We start from the raw sequence: 19,483 nt of genomic DNA, 5'->3' as shown, positions 1-19,483 counted from the left end.
GGTCTGGAGGCAGTAGACTAGAAATTACAGTACTGTGGTCTGGAGGCAGTAGACTAGACATTACAGTACTGTGGTCTGGAGGCAGTAGACTAGGCATTACAGTACCGTGGTCTGGAGGCAGTAGACTAGACATTACAGTACCATGGTCTGGAGGCAGTAGACTAGACATTACAGTACCATGGTCTGGAGGCAGTAGACTAGACATTACAGTACCATGGTCTGGAGGCAGTAGACTAGACATTACAGTACTGTGGTCTGGAGGCAGTAGACTAGACATTACAGTACCGTGGTCTGGAGGCAGTAGACTAGACATTACAGTAACATGGTCTGGAGGCAGTAGACTAGACATTACAGTACCGTGGTCTGGAGGCAGTAGACTAGACATTACAGTACCATGGTCTGGAGGCAGTAGACTAGACATTACAGTATCATGGTCTGGAGGCAGTAGACTAGACATTACAGTACTGTGGTCTGGAGGCAGTAGACTAGACATTACAGTACCGTGGTCTGGAGGCAGTAGACTAGACATTACAGTACCGTGGTCTGGAGGCAGTAGACTAGACATTACAGTACCGTGGTCTGGAGGCAGTAGACTAGGCATTACAGTACCATGGTTTGGAGGCAGTAGACTAGACATTAGAGTACCATGGTCTGGAGGCAGTAGACTAGACATTACAGTACCATGGTCTGGAGGCAGTAGACTAGGCATTACAGTACCATGGTTTGGAGGCAGTAGACTAGACATTACAGTACCATGGTTTGGAGGCAGTAGACTAGACATTACAGTACCATGGTTTGGAGGCAGTAGACTAGACATTACAGTACCATGGTTTGGAGGCAGTAGACTAGACATTACAGTACCATGGTCTGGAGGCAGTAGACTAGACATTACAGTACCATGGTCTGGAGGCAGTAGACTAGACATTACAGTACCGTGGTCTGGAGGCAGTAGACTAGACATTACAGTACCATGGTCTGGAGGCAGTAGACTAGACATTACAGTACCGTGGTCTGGAGGCAGTAGACTAGGCATTACAGTACCATGGTCTGGAGGCAGTAGACTAGACATTACAGTACCGTGGTCTGGAGGCAGTAGACTAGACATTACAGTACCGTGGTCTGGAGGCAGTAGACTAGACATTACAGTACTATGGTCTGGAGGCAGTAGACTAGACATTACAGTACCGTGGTCTGGAGGCAGTAGACTAGACATTACAGTACCATGGTCTGGAGGCAGTAGACTAGACATTATAGTACCGTGGTCTGGAGGCAGTAGACTAGACATTACAGTACCATGGTCTGGAGGCAGTAGACTAGACATTACAGTACCGTGGTCTGGAGGCAGTAGACTAGACATTACAGTACTATGGTCTGGAGGCAGTAGACTAGACATTACAATACCATGGTCTGGAGGCAGTAGACTAGACATTACAGTACTATGGTCTGGAGGCAGTAGACTAGACATTACAGTACCGTGGTCTGGAGGCAGTAGACTAGGCATTACAGTACCATGGTCTGGAGGCAGTAGACTAGACATTACAGTACCGTGGTCTGGAGGCAGTAGACTAGACATTACAGTACCATGGTCTGGAGGCAGTAGACTAGACATTACAGTATCATGGTCTGGAGGCAGTAGACTAGACATTACAGTACCATGGTCTGGAGGCAGTAGACTAGACATTACAGTATCATGGTCTGGAGGCAGTAGACTAGACATTACATTACCATGGTCTGGAGGCAGTAGACTAGACATTACAGTACCATGGTCTGGAGGCAGTAGACTAGACATTACAGTACTATGGTCTGGAGGCAGTAGACTAGACATTACAGTACTATGGTTTGGAGTCAGTAGACTAGACATTACAGTACCATGGTCTGGAGGCAGTAGACTAGACATTACAATACCATGGTCTGGAGGCAGTTGACTAAGCATTACAGTACCGTGGTCTGGAGGCAGTAGACTAGACATTACAGTACCATGGTCTGGAGGCAGTAGACTAGACATTACAGTACCATGGTCTGGAGGCAGTAGACTAGACATTACAGTACCATGGTCTGGAGGCAGTAGACTAGACATTACAGTACCATGGTCTGGAGGCAGTAGACTAGACATTACAGTATCATGGTCTGGAGGCAGTAGACTAGACATTACAATACCATGGTCTGGAGGCAGTAGACTAGACATTACAGTACCATGGTCTGGAGGCAGTAGACTAGACATTACAGTACCGTGGTTTGGAGGCAGTAGACTAGACATTACAGTACCATGGTCTGGAGGCAGTAGACTAGACATTACAGTAACATGGTTTGGAGGCAGTAGACTACACTTAGAAAAAAGGATTCCAAAAGTGTTCTGCATCTGTCCCCATAGGGGAACACTTTTTGGTTTCAGGTAGAACTCTTTTAGGTTCCATGTAGAACCCTTTCCACAGAGACCTGGAACCAAAAGAGATTCTTCAAAGGGTTATGCTGTGGGACAACCTAAGAACCCTTTTTGGTTATAGATAGCACCTTTATTTTTAGGAGTGTAGTACCATGGCCTGGAGGCCGTAGAATAGGCATTATAGTAACAGACTCGGACACTGATAGACAGTACACACAGCTCAGGGAAGACTTCCCTATCGACCTGATTCATAGCACATGTTTTGGTGCATGGGCACAGAGGCAGATGGGTTTAGGCAGCTCTAGTTCTGCAGGCAGGGCCAGCTCTAGCCGCTTGGGGGCCCTAAGCGAGATTTTAGTGGCCCCTCTCTGTACGACGGAGAGAAACATTTTAGTTTTAAAGTTCATTTCCTGCAATTCTACACATTTTGCCTTGGTGCGGAGAGATTTTTTTGAAATGTTATAACAAATTTTATGCAACTCTACTAATTTTGCCATGGGGCAGAGAGAAGAAATTTGCAGTTTCACAGCTAATTTCCTGCAATTCAACCCATTTTGCCATGGGGTGGAGAGAACATTTTAGCATTTTTAAAGGCCCAGAAGCGCGGAAATTCACTTTTTTTCAGCTGAAAGACGATGCCCATGATGTTGCACAACGATTTCAATCAATAAGTAAAACATTAAGTCAAAGTATGATATATTTTGGGTTGAAGTAGTAACTTTGGATGTTTTCAGTACCAATGCTGTGTGTTTCCCCTGTGATAGGACGTGCTAATACTTTCCTGTCTACATTTCTTTTCAGGGCTGGGTTTTGTTTGAATGTTACCACCCACCAGCATGGCTAATCAGAAACACCTGCAAAGTTCTTCCTCTTCACGAGTTGCGATTGAGCTGAGCAATACAATAGATCATGTTTGGCTGAGCCGAACAGTTTTTCGCTGTAGTCTACATTTGGCTGCCTGAGCCATGGAGCAAATTAAAATAGGGTGTGCACACTTATGTTTTTGCAACTCCACTTTTTTATCATAACCGATTGGATAATTTGTCAAGTTTTACTTATTTTTGAGCTAGTCTGTATTAAAAAAATATATATGACCATTTTATAAATTGTAAAATTGCGTGTGATATGACTGCATTTTGGAACCCCGCACCCCCGAAGATGAATGGTTTTGACCACATTCCACTGCTTTGATTGGTGCAGATTCCACAAACTTGTTTATCTATACTGAAAAAATATATAAACGCAACATGTAAAGTGTTGGTCCAATGTTTCATGAGCTGAAATAAAAGATCCCCGAAATGTTCTATATGCATGAAAAGCTTATTTCTCCCCCAAAAATTGCACACATTTGTTTACATCCCTGTTAGTGAGCATTTCTCCTTTGCCAAGATAATCCATCCACCTGACAGGTGTGACATATCAAGAAGCTGATTAAACAGCATGACCATTACACAGGTGCACCTTGTGTGCAGTTTTGTCACATAACACAATGCCATAGATGTCTCAAGTTTTGAGCGAGTGTGCATTTGGTATACTGACTGCAGGAATGTCCACCAAAGCGGTTTCCAGAGAATTGAATGTTCATTTCTCTACCATAAGCCACCTCCACCGTCATTTTAGAGAATTTGGCAATACGTCCAACCGCCTCACAACCTCAGGCCATGTGTAAACAAGCCAGCCCAGGACCTCCACATCTGGCTTCTTCACCTGCGGGATCGTCTGAGACCAGCCACCCGGAGATGAAACTGTGGGTTCGCACAACCGAAGAATTTCTGCAGAAACTGTCAGAAACCATCTCAGGGAAGCTCATCTGCTTGCTTGTCGTCCTCATCAGGGTCTTGGATTGACTGCAGTTCAGCGTCATATCCGACTTCAGTGGGCAAATGCTCACCTTTGATAGCCACTGGCACGCTGGAGAAGTGTGCTCTTCACGGATGAATCCCAGTTTAAACTGTACCGGGCAGATGGCAGACTGTGTGGGCGAGCGGTTTGCTAATGTCAACATTGTGAACAGAGTGCCCCATGGTGGCGGTGGGGTTATGGTATGGGCAGGCATAAGCTATGGACAATGAACACAATTGTATGTTATCCTGAGGCCCGTTGTCGTGCCATTCATCCGCCACAATGACCTCATGTTTCAGCATGATAATGCACAGCCCCATATTGCAAGGATCTGTACACAATTCCTAGAAGCTAAAAATGTCCCATTTCTTCCGTTGCCTGCATACCCACCAGACATGTCACCCATTGAGCACGTTTGGGATGCTCTGGCTCGATGTGTACGACAACGTGCTCCAGTTCCCGCCAATATCCAGCAACTTCGCACAGCCATTGAAGAGGAGTGGAACAACATTCCACAGGCCACAATCAACAACCTGATCAACTCTATGTGAAGGAGATGTGTCGCGCTGAATGAGGCAATTAGGAACATTAGCTAGCTATATAAGGTTAGCATGCTAGCTAGCTACACTGATGGATGTCAGTGCCCTGCTTGCTATTATTTCTCCACTCCATCTTGAAACCACCACAATGTTCCATCCCTCAATTCGTGAATATGTATTATCAGCCTGCGTCATTCTTCGGAGGTGGAACGTAAACAAGAATTTCTGCTATTGGACAGGAATGATGTCAAAATAGTGGCGACATTGCCCTCTATTGGGGGCCTTTAAAGCTAAATTCCTATAACTTTACACATTCTGCCATGACTTATGCCATGTTAATATGATATCTGAGTGAGAATGACAAAAAAAATCAATGGGGGCCCCTTGAAAGTCAGGGCCCCTGGGCACGGTCGGTACTCAGCCATAATTGCTACAAGTTTAGATAGCTGGCTAGACTAACTACCAATCAAAAATTGACATGGCTAATTGTCAGCTAATTGAGTGACTGACATAACAAGAGAAAAACTACTGATCCACAACCAAATTTCGAAATTGCACCTGGTGTATTTTACTATTTTTCCTCTCAATAGACCTGTTACGTCGCTTATGCCTGGAGCCGGCCCTGTCTGCAGGTCCAAAAAAGACCAGAAGTGTGAGGTGGAGTCTGCCATCTGATATCACAGATAGGCTAAGTCAAACTTAGGCAGTAAGAAAGCGTATAGATAGACTAGCAGCAAGGAAAAATGAACATCACAGGTGGGGGAATATTTACCTGGTGTAACCTGAGAGTTGTGAAGTGAAATGTTTAAATTGTGTGTAATTTTAATGTTTCACATGACATGAATAGTGTCACATGTGAGTCATGCCTCTACATGTGTGTGTGTGTCTTTCCATCCACAGAGACGTGTCATGGAGTTCGCTGCCCTGGCTCCGCGTCATGTGTCGTGGACCAGACCAACAATGCCTACTGTGTGACCTGTAATCACCAGTGTCCAGAGGTGAAGTCACCTGACCAGTACCTGTGTGGCAACGACGGCGTTGTTTATGCCAGCGCCTGTCATCTGAGGAGAGCCACGTGCATCCTGGGAAGGTCCATCGGCGTGGCGTACGAAGGGAAATGCATCGGTAAGTACTGGAGCATCAATATGGGGTGCCGTTTGTAAAGTTGATACATCACACTTAGATCAATGAAGATTTCAGTGTTTTGATGCGCCAAGACCTTTGTCAGAACATACCAGAGTAGTAGGCCTACTAAGCATCCAAAACATGTCTGTTCTGTCTGTTCTCATACACACAGACAGGACACTAGGTCTATCTCCATCACCAGAATCATGGTGTCTGTGTGAATCAGAAATAGATCAGCGCTGGCCTGGGTCTGTGTGGGAGTGTGATAATATTGTCTGATGCTTTCTGTGTGTGTCTCCTCTCTAGACGCCCGGTCATGTGGCGACATCATGTGTCGGGGAGCGAAAAGGTGTCTGTGGGATGAAGCGAGTGGCCGCGGACGCTGCTCTGTGTGTGACGAGCCATGTCCGGAGAGTCACCCGGGTGAGAGTGTGTGCTCCAGCGACAACAACACCTATCCCAGCGAGTGTTCCATGAGGCAGGCTGCATGCGCTCAGCAGCATCACCTGGAGGTCAAACACTCAGGATCCTGCAACTGTAAGTCTACGGTTGATGCGTGAAATGACACCCTATTCCCTACACTGTGCAGCACAGCGACGCACCCACTGAGAACTTATGAGAAAGTGTCTTAAACTCCAAAACAGGCTTTTCCTCAGTCACTTTACCCAAAGTCATAATTGAGGGTTAAATCCTAACTTTCACTTAAGCCGAATTTTCGGCCAGCTGTTTTCAGCAACTGATATTTTTGAATTAGGTTGTCATATTGTCAGGTTTGCTAGCAACAAACTATTTAGCTAGCTTCTAGCCTAGTGTTTGATATGCAATGCAATCTCCTCGTAATGAACTATGTTGAGTGTCCTGACGAGAAGGCAAACTTTTATAGCTATGCCAGGCCAAATCAGGCACCGTCATTTATTTAGATGTCTCCAAATTCATGTCAATAGGAAACAGCTTAAAACAAATGCAAATGCAGCTACTTTTCTGTTATTCTGACTGCAGAGGTTGTGACTGTTAGCCGTAGCTAGTTGGCTAGCTAGCAAGCAACGGATAAGAACGTAAAGAACAAGCGACTGGGTCGCATCCATATATATCAAACTAATCAAAGAAAACATGAAAAAGTATGAATTCGCTTATAAAATAAAAATATCAACAATAACAAAAAATATTACTACTGAAAAATTTGTGCTGAATATTGTTTTCTTTGAAAACTTTGGTTGTAAGCGGGATAAACGCCTCTGTTCTGTAGCCTACATTAACTTGGAACTCCAAGCCTACATTACCTCTGTCCATTATTTTCAAGGTAATGTAGGCTTCCAATGTAATGTACAGAACGTCGTCTTTTTATCCCTTACTTAGTGGCCTCTGTGTCAAAGCCACTTACACAAAAACATCTCTCTCTCTCTCTCTCTCTCTCTCTCGCTCTCTCTCTCTCTCTCTCTCTCTCTCGCTCTCTCGCTCTCTCTCGCTCTCTCTCTCTCTCTCTCTCTCTCTCTCTCTCTCTCTCTCTCTCGCTCTCTCTCTCTCTCTCTCTCTCTCGCTCTCTCGCTCTCTCTCGCTCTCTCTCGCTCTCTCTCTCTCTCTCATGACTGACCACTTCATAGTTTACCGCTATTCTGTTGTTCCCATGATGTTTGGTTCACTCATAACATAGATCATGTGTCTCTCAGCTTATCCTCCCTCTAATTACAACAATGCCTCGTTTTTCTCCTGTAAACAGTAAACAGTAATGTTGCTGTAATTAAATTATTTCAGCATGTGGATTATGAGGACTGGGTTTTGGATGGGTTACTTTTTGGATGGGGTTTTCTACATCTGCCTGTGGCTGTTTGTTTTGGAGATAAATCTTTTCTGAGGGCAAATACACTCCAACAGGGTGGTCCTTTGTAGAAATGGGTCCTGGACCCCTGTCTTGTGCATCAAATTAAGTTGTATTGTGTTATAAGGATGCGTATATGAGCCCTGTTCTGTTCTCTCTGTTTTCAGGTTTAAACCAGGTTTAAACCATCACCCCACTGCCCAACCCAGCCCCCCCTCTCAGCCTCCAGCCTCTCTCAAAACCACAATCACTTTTCTTTATGTCCCATACTCTGGTCCATGGAAGAAGAGAAGCAGACTGTCAGTGAATCAAGTCAAGGAAAATAAGCTTACTGTTGCAGTGTGATTCTGTGCTGTTGTTAGGGTCAATGGGGCGGTGGTTAGAGCATTGGACTAGTAATTAGTTAGAGCGTTAGTAATGGTTAGAGCGTTGGACTAGTAACTGAAAGGTTGCAAGATCGAATCCCCGAGCTGACAAGATAAAAATCTGTCGTTCTGCCCCTGAACAAGGCAGTTAACCCACTGTTCCTAGGCCGTCATTGAAAATAAGAATTTGTTCTTAACTGACTTGCCTAGTAAAATTCAATTAAATAAATAAAAAATTATGCTTAATTTTGCTGTGAGATTCTGTGCTGTTGTTAGGGTCAATGATGCTTAATGTTGCAGTGAGATTCTGTGCTGTTGTTAGGGTCAATGATGCTTAATGTTGCAGTGAGATTCTGTGCTGTTGTTAGGGTCAATGATGCTTAATGTTGCAGTGAGATTCTGTGCTGTTGTTAGGGTCAATGATGCTTAATGTTGCAGTGAGATTCTGTGCTGTTGTTAGGGTCAATGATGCAACTGCTAGTAGACAATTTGTTCTTCCATATATCCGTCATCAGACAGGGAAGCTTGAGGAAGAGGGGAAGGAAGAAGAGCAGGAAAACTAGGATTTTCTTAATCAATATGTCCTCGAATACAGCCTGGATGATAAAAACTCATAATAGCTGAATAGTGTTTCAGGTCAGCCACAGAATACTGTTCATATTGTATATAAAGTGTATGCTTATTTATTGTCCATGGAAGAGAAGAGAAATAAGCCAGGGTTTCCCAAACTCGGTCCTCGGGACCCCAAGAGGTGCACGTTTTGGTTTTTGCCCTAGTACTACACAGCTGATTCAAATAATCAACTAATCATCAAGCGTTGATCATTTGAATTGACTATGTATTGTTTGGGCAAAAACCAAAACATGCAGCCCTTTGGGTCCTCAGGACCGAGTTTGGGAAACCCTGGCTGAACTAAGCAATCGTATATTTGAAATCTTGTAGGTGTTGTTTACTTGTATGTATTTATATATTTTGTTTATTATTTATACATTAACAGTGTTCGTCTGTCTTACTGTATACCTAATGTCTCTTGCATTTTATCCAAAGAGAAAATGTATTATTTATTTGAGGTGCAATACTACCCACATTGATGTTCTTGTTCTGTAAACTCCTGCAATGCATTCTCTATCTGAGCTGTACACATCTGCTTATTGTGGGCAAGATTTGGATTTACCCCGTCTTCCTACATTGTGAAATGTTGGCTAGCGTGTTTAGTGTGTTCCAGTTTATTTTATGGAGAACTTGTTGCTCACCAATGTATGTACCCTAGTGAGAGAAAGACTCTGGTTTTGTTGACTCAAAGCTTACCTAAATGGCTTTGTCTAGTTTTTTGTTGAACAAAAGTTACCCGTCCTAGTCCCACTACAGTGCATAGCGATACCTTTAACGAGTCACTATGGTCTCTCTCCCTTCAGAAAATGACTAGCTTTGTTTATTAAGGGGAGCAGGATGGATGCCACTAAAACAATGTACAGTTGAAGTTGGAAGTTTACATACACTTAAATTGGAGTCATTAAAACTCGTTATTCAACCTTCTCCACAAATGTCTTGTTAACAAACTATAGTTTTGGCAAGTCGGTTAGAACATCTACTTCGTGCATGACACAAGTCATTTTTCCAACAATTGTTTACAAACTGATTATTTCACTTATAATTCACTGTATCACAATTCCAGTGGGTCAGAAGTTTACATACACTAAGTTTACTGTGTCTTTAAACAGCTTGGAAAATTCCAGAAAATGATGTCATGGCTAGAAGCTTCTGATAGGCTAATTGACACCATTTGAGTCAATTGGAGGTGTTCCTGTGGATGTATTTCAAGGCCTTCCTTCAAACGCAGTGCCTCTTGGCTTGACATCATGGGAAATCGAAAGAAATCATTCAAGACCTCAGAAAAACAATTGTAGACCTCCACAAGTCTGGTTCATCCTTGGGAGCAATTTCCAAACGCCTGAAGGTACCACGTTCATCTGTACAAACAATAGTACGCAAGTATAAACACCATGGGACCACGCAGCCGTCATACCGCTCAGGAAGGAGACGCGTTCTGTCTCCTAGAGATGAACGTACTTTGGTGTGAAAAGTGCCAATCAATCCCAGAACAACAGCAAAGGACCTTGTGAAGATGCTGGAGGAAACGGGTACAAAAGATCTATATCCATAGTAAAACGAGTCCTATATTGACATAACCTGAATGGCCGCTCAGCAAGGAAGAAGCCACTGCTCCAAAACCGCCATAAAAAATCCAGACTACGGTTTGCAACTGCACATGGGGACAAAGATCGTTCTTTTTGGAGAAATGTCCTCTGGTCTGATGAAACAAAAATAGAACTGTTTGGCCATAATGACCATTGTTATGTTTGGAGGAAAAAGGGGGAGGCTTGCAAGCCCGAAGAACACCATCCCAACCGTGAAGCACGGGGATGGCAGCATCATGTTGTGAGGGTGCTTTGCTGCAGAAGGGACTGGTGCACTTCACAAAATAGATGGCATCACGAAGAGGGAAAATGATGTGGATATATTGAAGCAACATCTCAACACATCAGTCAGGAAGTTAATGCTTGGTTGCAAATGGTTCTTCCAAATGGACAATGACCCCAAGCATACTTCCAAAGTTGTGGCAAAATGGCTTATGGACAACAAAGTCAAGGTATTGGAGTGGCCATCACAAAGCCCTGACCTCAATCCTATAGAAAATTTGTGGGCAGAACTGAAAAAGCGTGTGCGAGCAAGGAGGCCTACAAACCTGACTCAGTTACACCAGCTCTGTCAGGAGAAATGGGCCAAAATTCACCCAACTTATTGTGGGAAGCTTGTGGAAGGCTACCTGAAACATATGACCCAAGTTAAACAATTTAAAGGCAATGCTACCAAATACTAATTGAGTGTATGTAAACTTCTGACCCACTGGGATGAAAGAAATAAAAGCTGAAATAAATCATTCACTCTACTATTATTCTGACATTTCACATTCTTAAAATAAAGTGGTGATCCTAACTGACCTAAGACAGGGAATTTTTACTAGGATTAAATGTCAGGAATTGTGAAAAACTGAGTTTAAATGTATTTGGCTAAGGTGTATGTAAACTTCCGACTTCAACTGTATTACGTTTTATACAATGTCTAAGTAGGAATAATTAGGTTCTTCATTTTTTACCTTGACAATGTTGTTTTTCATATTTGATAATGTGCCAATTAATACTCTTGTAGACTTTTATGTGCCAATGTATTTCAGTGCGGTCAATCACGTAATTGATATCACTCCCTCTGTAAATGTAAATGTAGTGTACCACATAATGTTCATTACATACAATATATCAAACTTAAGCATGTTGTTTTTCCTCACACTATCGAGGAATATTCAAAGAAATCTGCAGCTGCTGTGAATATATTAGCTGTTTTGTCCTAAACAGAACTGTGTTATAAGTCAACAGCTGCTGCATTTACAGCTGTGATACATTTCCATGAATAACCCCCCTGGTCTATTTTGTTATGTTGAATAGAGATTCAGTCATAAATATATAGTTTTGTATTTTTTTATGTGATTGTTAAATGTACATAATAGCTATGATATTATGATGATATTTATACAGGGCAGGAGAGTAAATAATAAAAATATGCTTTTTTTCCTCAAACTTGTGTGTGTTCTGTCTATCATTTCTACACACGAGACACACAGCAAATGTCCTGGAGAATACTGTATATACAGTAGCCTACTTTCCCTCTCCTGTGTACCGAATCCAGTCCAGTATTTTACATCATCATCACATTTACAATATGCTCCAATTAAAGTGATACAATCACAGCCAGACAGTCAGTCAGTCATGTATCTCATTACTGCTCCATGAGCTCTTCCTCAGCCATCCTCCTCCACCAAGTGTAGAAAATGACTGACTGACTGTCTGGCTGTTATTGTTTCACTTTGTGCTGCAGGACCATATAGATAGTGTATTTATTTATTTATCTTTATGTGCAGGACAGGACTGTGTCACTCAATCACAGACATTTAAACCGGTAGAGCCCAGCTCAGCCACAGAAGATAAAACGTATGGCTGATCGACAGAACCTCAGTTTGGCCTGTTTGGCATCGTTTCCCCAGACGTAAGAAAAGCTGACTCAGTTTCTGTGCTAGTTGTGTTTGGGCTGTCTGCTGAGCTGTGTGCGTGTGATTGAGGGTACTAGTGGCATCAGGGTCCAGCAGACAGGAACCAGCCCAGCAGCTCTCTCTCCTTTCCGTCTCTCTCTCTGCCTCGGATCAGAACCTGAGACTATCTCATGTAATTACATTTCAGCAGTAGTAAAGAAGATCCTAATCGTACTGTGTGTGCCGTGACCGGTCCTTGTCTATTTTGGAAAATTCTGCCTGGGACTGGAAGTACACACTGCTAATATAACAACATTACAGAAATGCTGATGTGACAGTCTGAGCCGAGGCTGAACTGAGTGAGAGAATTTCCCATGGTGGCATCAAAGGTGGGGTATACTCTCTCTCTCTCTCTCTCTCTCTCTCTCTCTCTCTCTCTCTCTCTCTCTCTCTCTCTCTCTCTCTCTCTCTCTCTCTCTCTCTCTCTCTCTCTCTCTCTCTCTCTCTCTCTCTCTCTCTCTCTCTCTCTCTCTCTCTCTCTCTCTCTCTCTCGACCTTGGCATAGCATGAAAGGCAAAACCTGGAAGGTTTCACTGAGAACAAGTGACTCATTACTAAAGTTATGGTCATAGATTATGAAGTCATAAAAATTATCATAAATATATTTTAAATAAGAACTTCTGTTTGGATTGTATATACAATTAATCTTGAGTAATGGACTAAATGTCATTCCTGTTTTCAATAGGATAATGGGACATTGAAAGGGACATTGCGAGAGAGAAAGAGAGAGAGAAGAGAGAGAACCAATTACTCACAAAAATGATGTGTTGCTGACCACATAACTTTATATGAAAAGTGTTAGACAGTGCTTGACAGGGTGCTCAAAGCTCTGCCAACACACAATACCATCGCCCAGAAAGTGAAGACCTTTTTGGACTAGAGTCTAGTTAGATGGACCGGATGACACAGTTACTTCACAGTGTGTTACATACAGTACATGAACCCTTTCCTTCTTCCTGTTCATAGACAGACATACAGAAGACAGACATACAGAACCCTGTAGCCCTGACAGACAGACAGACAGACAGACAGACAGACAGACAGACAGACAGACAGACAGACCCCTGTAGCCCAGACAGACAGACAGACAGACAGACAGACAGACAGACAGACAGACAGACAGACAGACAGACAGACAGACAGACAGACAGACAGACAGACAGACAGACAGACAGACAGAGACAGACCCCTGTCCTCCTGACAGACAGACAGACACCTGTACTCCTGACAGACAGGCAGACAGACCCATGTACTCCAGACAGACAGACAGACAGACAGACAGACAGACAGACAGACAGACAGACAGACAGACCCCTGTAGCCCTGACAGACAGACAGACCCCTGTACCCCTGACAGACAGACCTATGGAGCCCTGACAGACAGACAGACCCCTGTAGCCCAGACAGACAGACCTGACCCCTGGAGCCCTGACAGACAGACCAGACCGGGCACGCAATGGACCCCTGCTGGGTTCCTCTTAGGAGTTCAATAGAAACGTATGAGAATGAGTCGATGTCTGTGGAACGGGACTAGTCTGTCACAGTAGGTCCCCACTCCCTGCAGGGCAGGGGGCTGTCTGGTAGCTGGGAGCACATCACAGGGTGTTCGTACCACTCATTCACTCTGAAAATAGAATGAACTAACATTGGGGATCCATTGAAATTTAAACAGTACAGTACCACTCACTCTGAAAAAAAGAACAGACTCGGGTTGGGGGATCTATTGAAATGTTTTGTTGTTCCGATCCAGATAGGAGTCTGTCATCAGATCATTGAAACAGCCACCTCTCTGAACGAGTAGATCCGAGACATCGATTTGGGTTGTTTACAGATTAGGATGTAGTCACAGAGGAACGCAGTGTGTCCTCTATTCTATATCTCATAACAGTTCACATTTCTTTAGGCCATGGCATACTGTAGCTATCTGGCCCTGACCAGATGCATAGATCAGGATGTGTTGTACCACATTGTCTGGCTCCCAGCTAGCTGAACAAAGCTCAACTTCATTCTCTTATATCGAGGCGGAGTTGAGTTTTGATAGCTGGTTGTGGGATTTGCTAGCAACAACATTGAGTCACCATCAGTTGATTCTTGTAGAAATGTCAATTTTGAGAACGCTTACCTGTACCTATGTTTGTCCTGTACAACCGTGCTCCTTCAGTGTGGTGCTGAAATTCATAATTTGAATTGAAACTTTTATCAAATACAACCACTGCTTTTTCCTAATTTGTGTTGCTCAACTCAGCAAGAACACACGTGCCAGTTGAATCTCAGCTTACGTAGTACTTCAAGGCCGCGACGTCTCCTTTTGAGCAACAAAAATTAGGGGGAAAACGGTGGTTGTATTCGATAAAAGTTTTTTATTAAACTTATGAATTTCAGCACCCCGTGGAAGGACCGCGGTTGTACAGGACAAACATTTCTGAGATCTTTTATTTCAGCTCATGAAACATGGGACCAACACTTTACATGTTGCGTTTATATTTTTGTTCAGTGTAGATACCAAATTATGTCTTGAACTTGTAGAAGTCTAGAGTGAATATAGCCTCGTGTGAGTGCTTTCAGAATTTATTCACACCCCTTGACTTTTTCCACATTTTGCCCATTATTCTTTGAAAAATTATTCAAGCTCTGTTAAGTTGGTTGATGATCATTGCTAGAAAGCCATTTCATGTCTTGCCAAAGATTTTCAAACTGATTTAAGTCAAAACTGTAACTAGGCCACTCAGGAATATTCCATGTTGTCTTGGTAACTCAAGTGTAGATTTGGCCTTGTGTTTTAGGTTATTGTCCTGCTGAAAAGTGAATTTGTCTCCCAGTGTCTGTTGGAAAGAAGACTGAACCAGGTTTTCGTGTAAGATTTTGCATGTGCTTAGCTGTATTTTGTTACTTTTGATCCTAAAAAACTCCCTATTCCTTGCCTTTGACAAGCATACCCATAACATGATGCAGCCACCACCATGCGTGAAAATATTTAGAGTGGTACTCAGTGATGTGTTGTATTTGCCCCAAACATAACGCTTGTATTCAGGAAAAAAGTGAATATCTTTGCCACATTTTCTGCAGTATTAGTTAAGTGCCTTGTTGCAAACAGGATGCATGTTTAGGAAGATGTTTTATTCTGTGCAGGTTTCCTTCTTTTCACTCTGTCATTTAGGTTAGTATTGTGGAGTAACTACAATGTTGTTGTTCCATCCTCAGTTTTCTCATATCACAGCCATTAAACTCTGTTTTAAAATCACCATTGGCCTCATTGTGAAATCCCTGAGCAGTTTCCTTCCTCTCCGGCAACTGGGTTAGGAAGGACGCCTGTCTCTTAGTAGTGACTGAGTGTATTGATATACCCTCCAAAGCCTAATTCATAACTTCACCATGCTCAAAGGGATATTTTTTTTAACACATCTACCAATCGGTGCCCTTCTTTGCGAGCCATTGAAAAACCTCTCTGGTCTTTGTTGTTGAATCTGTGCTTGAAATTCACTTCTCTATTGACGGACCTTACAGATAATTGTATGTGTAGGTTACAAAGACGGGTAGTCATTCAAATATCGTGTTAACCACTATTATTGAACACAAAATGAATCCATGATTTGTTAAGCATATTTATTTTACTCTTGAACTTTAGGCTTGCCATAACAAAGGCGTTGAATATTTATTGATTCAAGACAGCTTTTTATTTATTTAAATTTTTTGAAAATGTTCTACAAACAAAATTCCAAATGGGGTATTGTGTGTAGATCAGTGACACAAAATCTAAATTTAATCAATTTTAAATTCAGCCTGTAACACAACAAAAAGTGGAAAAAATTAAGGGGTGTGAACACTTTTTGAAGGCACTGTATTAAACTGGAAATGAAACGTTTGCTCATTGAAGTTACCGTAAGTATGAGGCATCCTTTCTACATCAAGTCTTTGTATTTGGTTATAAAATATTTCTGAATGGGTGCCTTATAATGGGTGCGCAGAACATTTGAAATGCCAATAGACTTCTAGGCATTCCACTAGGCATTCTCCAGCATTCCAATGGAACCACTAAGGTTCCATCAAAAGAAGCGGGAAACTAACTTCCACTTAGTTCTCATTCAATTAAATGATATTACTCACTCAAATACAAAATTAACTTTGAAACCAAAAATCAACATGCTACAATAAAGCATTGATCAATCAGGAAGAAAAGTACGGTCGGCAAACGAGCGGTAGTCCCCGGCAGAAGTCTTTCAAACATAATCATAGGGAAGTCAAAGACGGGTATGTATTTTCAAGCTCATTTTAATCTCCTTTTCACATTTCCGGAGGACTCCTCTCTCAGTCCCTGTCAGATATAATAGGCTAATGGGAAAGGGTCTGTCCGGCCAAAATGCACACAATGGCCCATATTCACGAAGCGTCTCAGAGTGCGAATGGTGATTTAGGATCAGGAAATCAGGTCCCCCGTGTCCATATAACTATGATAAAAAATGTCATAAAAACTGATCCTAGATCAGCACTGATCCTATACTCTGAGACACTTTGTGAATGAAAAGAGATGAAAAGTAAGTGATGTTGAATACGGAACTCAAATGTCATGAAGTTATGAACAAGACTCCCAGCTTACGGTAACATCATTCCATATTTCTTTCTAGAAACTTCCTGGGAAAGAGTGTGCTAATGTCCAGGTGAAATGGAAATGGCAAGAGGAGACTTTTTAAAGAAGATTAGCGTAATGCTGTCTAGCCAGAAGTGCGCTGGATAAAAGCGAGAACAGATTTAAAGTTTCTGTCTTGCAGACGGCTTTGTGAAGTTGTTCAGACATGGTCTAAATTTTCACATTAATCCCAAGTCTGTCTGCATACTAATGTTTGTCTGGGACAGAGATAGTCAGAGCAATTGGAAATGGACTTAACTTCTTTTTAAATATAATTTTTCTCTTCCCAGAAGCACACAACTGCAACAACTATAAGAATGTTTAAACAAGTACCATTGTTTCATTTGAAGTTAATTAGCATTTCTCAGCGGTGAGAGAAAAGTTTTCAAGCCCTCTTAAACGAAAGCAAAGAGACTGACTTTTAGTGCAAACAGGAAAGATTCTATGTCCTTCAGAGTGTGGCTCCAGACAGCATATCTTGGGCACATTTCTATCCTATTCAGTACTATATCATATATATTGTATATAATTATTGATTAAATCCATGCAACATTAAGGCCATGTGCCATTTCGACCATGATCAATGTACTTGGTCTGACGCACATATCATATAGATCTCCATCTAATGGTGGCCAATCAATGGGTGTGAACTCCTACATGTGTGTCACCATTTAGACATGCCAGACCATAGAATTGAATATTGAATTTAGTAGGCTCTGTATGTGCCAGACGTGATGTCACAAGGGTTTGTTTTTAGTCAGGAAGACCCTGTTAGAATATGTCGTTGAAATCTCTGTTTTTATGCTCTCTGGTCTAAATGCCAAGACAATTAAGAGATGTTTGTTTGAGGTAAAGCCCTGTATGACTCATCACTGTACTTGAAACACACACACACACACACACACACACACACACACACACACACACACACACACACACACACACACACACACACACACACAGTAGCAGGCTGCAGGGAGAGGGTTTCCTTTGTCCCAATCACGAGAGGATTGACTTGTCCAAGGAAACAAACACAAGAGAATAATGAAACAAATCTGTTTTTTTTCTTAATGTCAAACTTAACCTCACCAAGTAAATAATACGTAAAACATCCCATTAATAACTCCTGAAGATTCTGAAGATGACTAACGCTAAAGTTGCGTGTTATGGCACTGTAAATGTTAAATTTCTCAAGGTCTGGGGTTTGGGGTGTTGCATGTCACTGTATATCTGTCAGTGATGTCCTCATCAACATTGGACAGCCATAAGCAGTAACAACTACACATTTTCCTTTACGTTTCAGGGCTCCAAGAAAGATACGACAACTGATTATTTGTTGATCAGATATATACTGAACAAAAATACAAACGCAACATGTAAAGTGTTGGTCCCATGTTTCATAAGCTGAAATAAAACATCTCAGAAATGTTCCATACGCACAAAAAGCTTATTTCTCTAAAATGTTATGCACAAATGTGTTTACATCCCTGTTAGTGAGCATTTCTCCTTTGCCAAGATAATCCATCCACCTGACAGGTGTGGCATATAAAGAAGCTGAATAAATAGCATGATCATTACACAGGTGCAACTTGTGCTGGGGACACTAAAAGGCCACTCTAAACTGTGCAGTTTTGTCACACAACACAATGCCACAGATGTCTCAAGTTTTGAAGGAGCATGCAATTGGCATGCCAATTGCAGGAATGTCCACCAGAGCTGTTGGCAGATAATTGAATGTTAATTTCTCTACCATAAGCCTCCTCCAACGTTGTTTTAGACAATATGGTAGTACGTCGAACAGGCCTCAACCACAGACCATGTGTATCCACGCCCAGGACCTCCACATCCGGCTTCTTCACCTGGGAGATCGTCTGAGACCAGCCACCCGGACAGCTGATGAAACCGAGGAGTATTTCTGTATGTAATAAAGCCCTTTTGTGGGGGAAAACACATTCTGATTGGCTGTGCCTGGTTCCACAGTGGGTGGGCCTATGCCCTCCCGGCTCACCCATGGCTCTGTCCCTACCCATTCATATCAAATTCATAGATTAGGGCCTAATTATTTAAATTGACTGATTTCCTTATATGAACTGTAACTCAGTAAACTTGTTGAAATTGTTGCATGTTGCTTTTACATTTCTGTTTAGTATAATTCATAAAATTACACTAGTCAACTTGAAGATCTTTAAGATCTTTAGTTTTTTTATGTGGGAAACGGTAGCCAGTATGTAATTCAAAAGAATGTCTGAAATACTGTCAAAGCATTGGATCATTCTTGACAGGGCCAGATCTCTTTATATGGTTCTGTTTCTTGATACTTGAGGTCATTTAAGGTATCCTAGCAACCTGACACAATGAAAGAATTGATGGAGTGAACACCCATGTCCTTATTTAGCCTTTATTGTCCATGTTGCCAAGTGGAATTATGCATAAATTATGTATATACACAGTAGAACTTCAGAATAGACTCGAAGCCACTAAAGCAAACTGCTAAATGTCGATTTCTTCTTCCAGTATAAACACAGACACGCTCCTGCCCTTCCAGATTATAACATGACCATCTGTAACAAACGTACAAATTGATCTTGATTTAGGTATAAATGAATTAGAAAAAAAAGGCAGCTTGAAGAGTTTGGCTATCAGGAT

The 19,483-nt window shown here is 42.2% G+C and overlaps 1 protein-coding gene across 1 annotated transcript in view; it reads left to right on the top strand.

Annotated features, from left to right (window-relative positions):
- LOC120044783 (follistatin-A-like) overlaps window positions 1–7,889 on the top strand; it is an 11,185-nt gene extending 3,296 nt beyond the window's left edge. Inside the window, exons 4-6 of the mRNA XM_038989456.1 lie at window positions 5,665–5,889; window positions 6,196–6,426; window positions 7,873–7,889. Coding sequence (XP_038845384.1) covers window positions 5,665–5,889; window positions 6,196–6,426; window positions 7,873–7,889 — 473 coding nt within the window. The remainder of the gene's footprint in view (window positions 1–5,664; window positions 5,890–6,195; window positions 6,427–7,872) is intronic.
- The last annotated feature ends 11,594 nt before the right edge of the window (window positions 7,890–19,483 follow it).

The sequence above is a fragment of the Salvelinus namaycush genome, chromosome 3 (assembly GCF_016432855.1).
Source record: "Salvelinus namaycush isolate Seneca chromosome 3, SaNama_1.0, whole genome shotgun sequence".
Classification (NCBI taxonomy): domain Eukaryota; kingdom Metazoa; phylum Chordata; class Actinopteri; order Salmoniformes; family Salmonidae; genus Salvelinus; species Salvelinus namaycush.
This window is presented reverse-complemented; position numbering and strand designations above follow the sequence as displayed.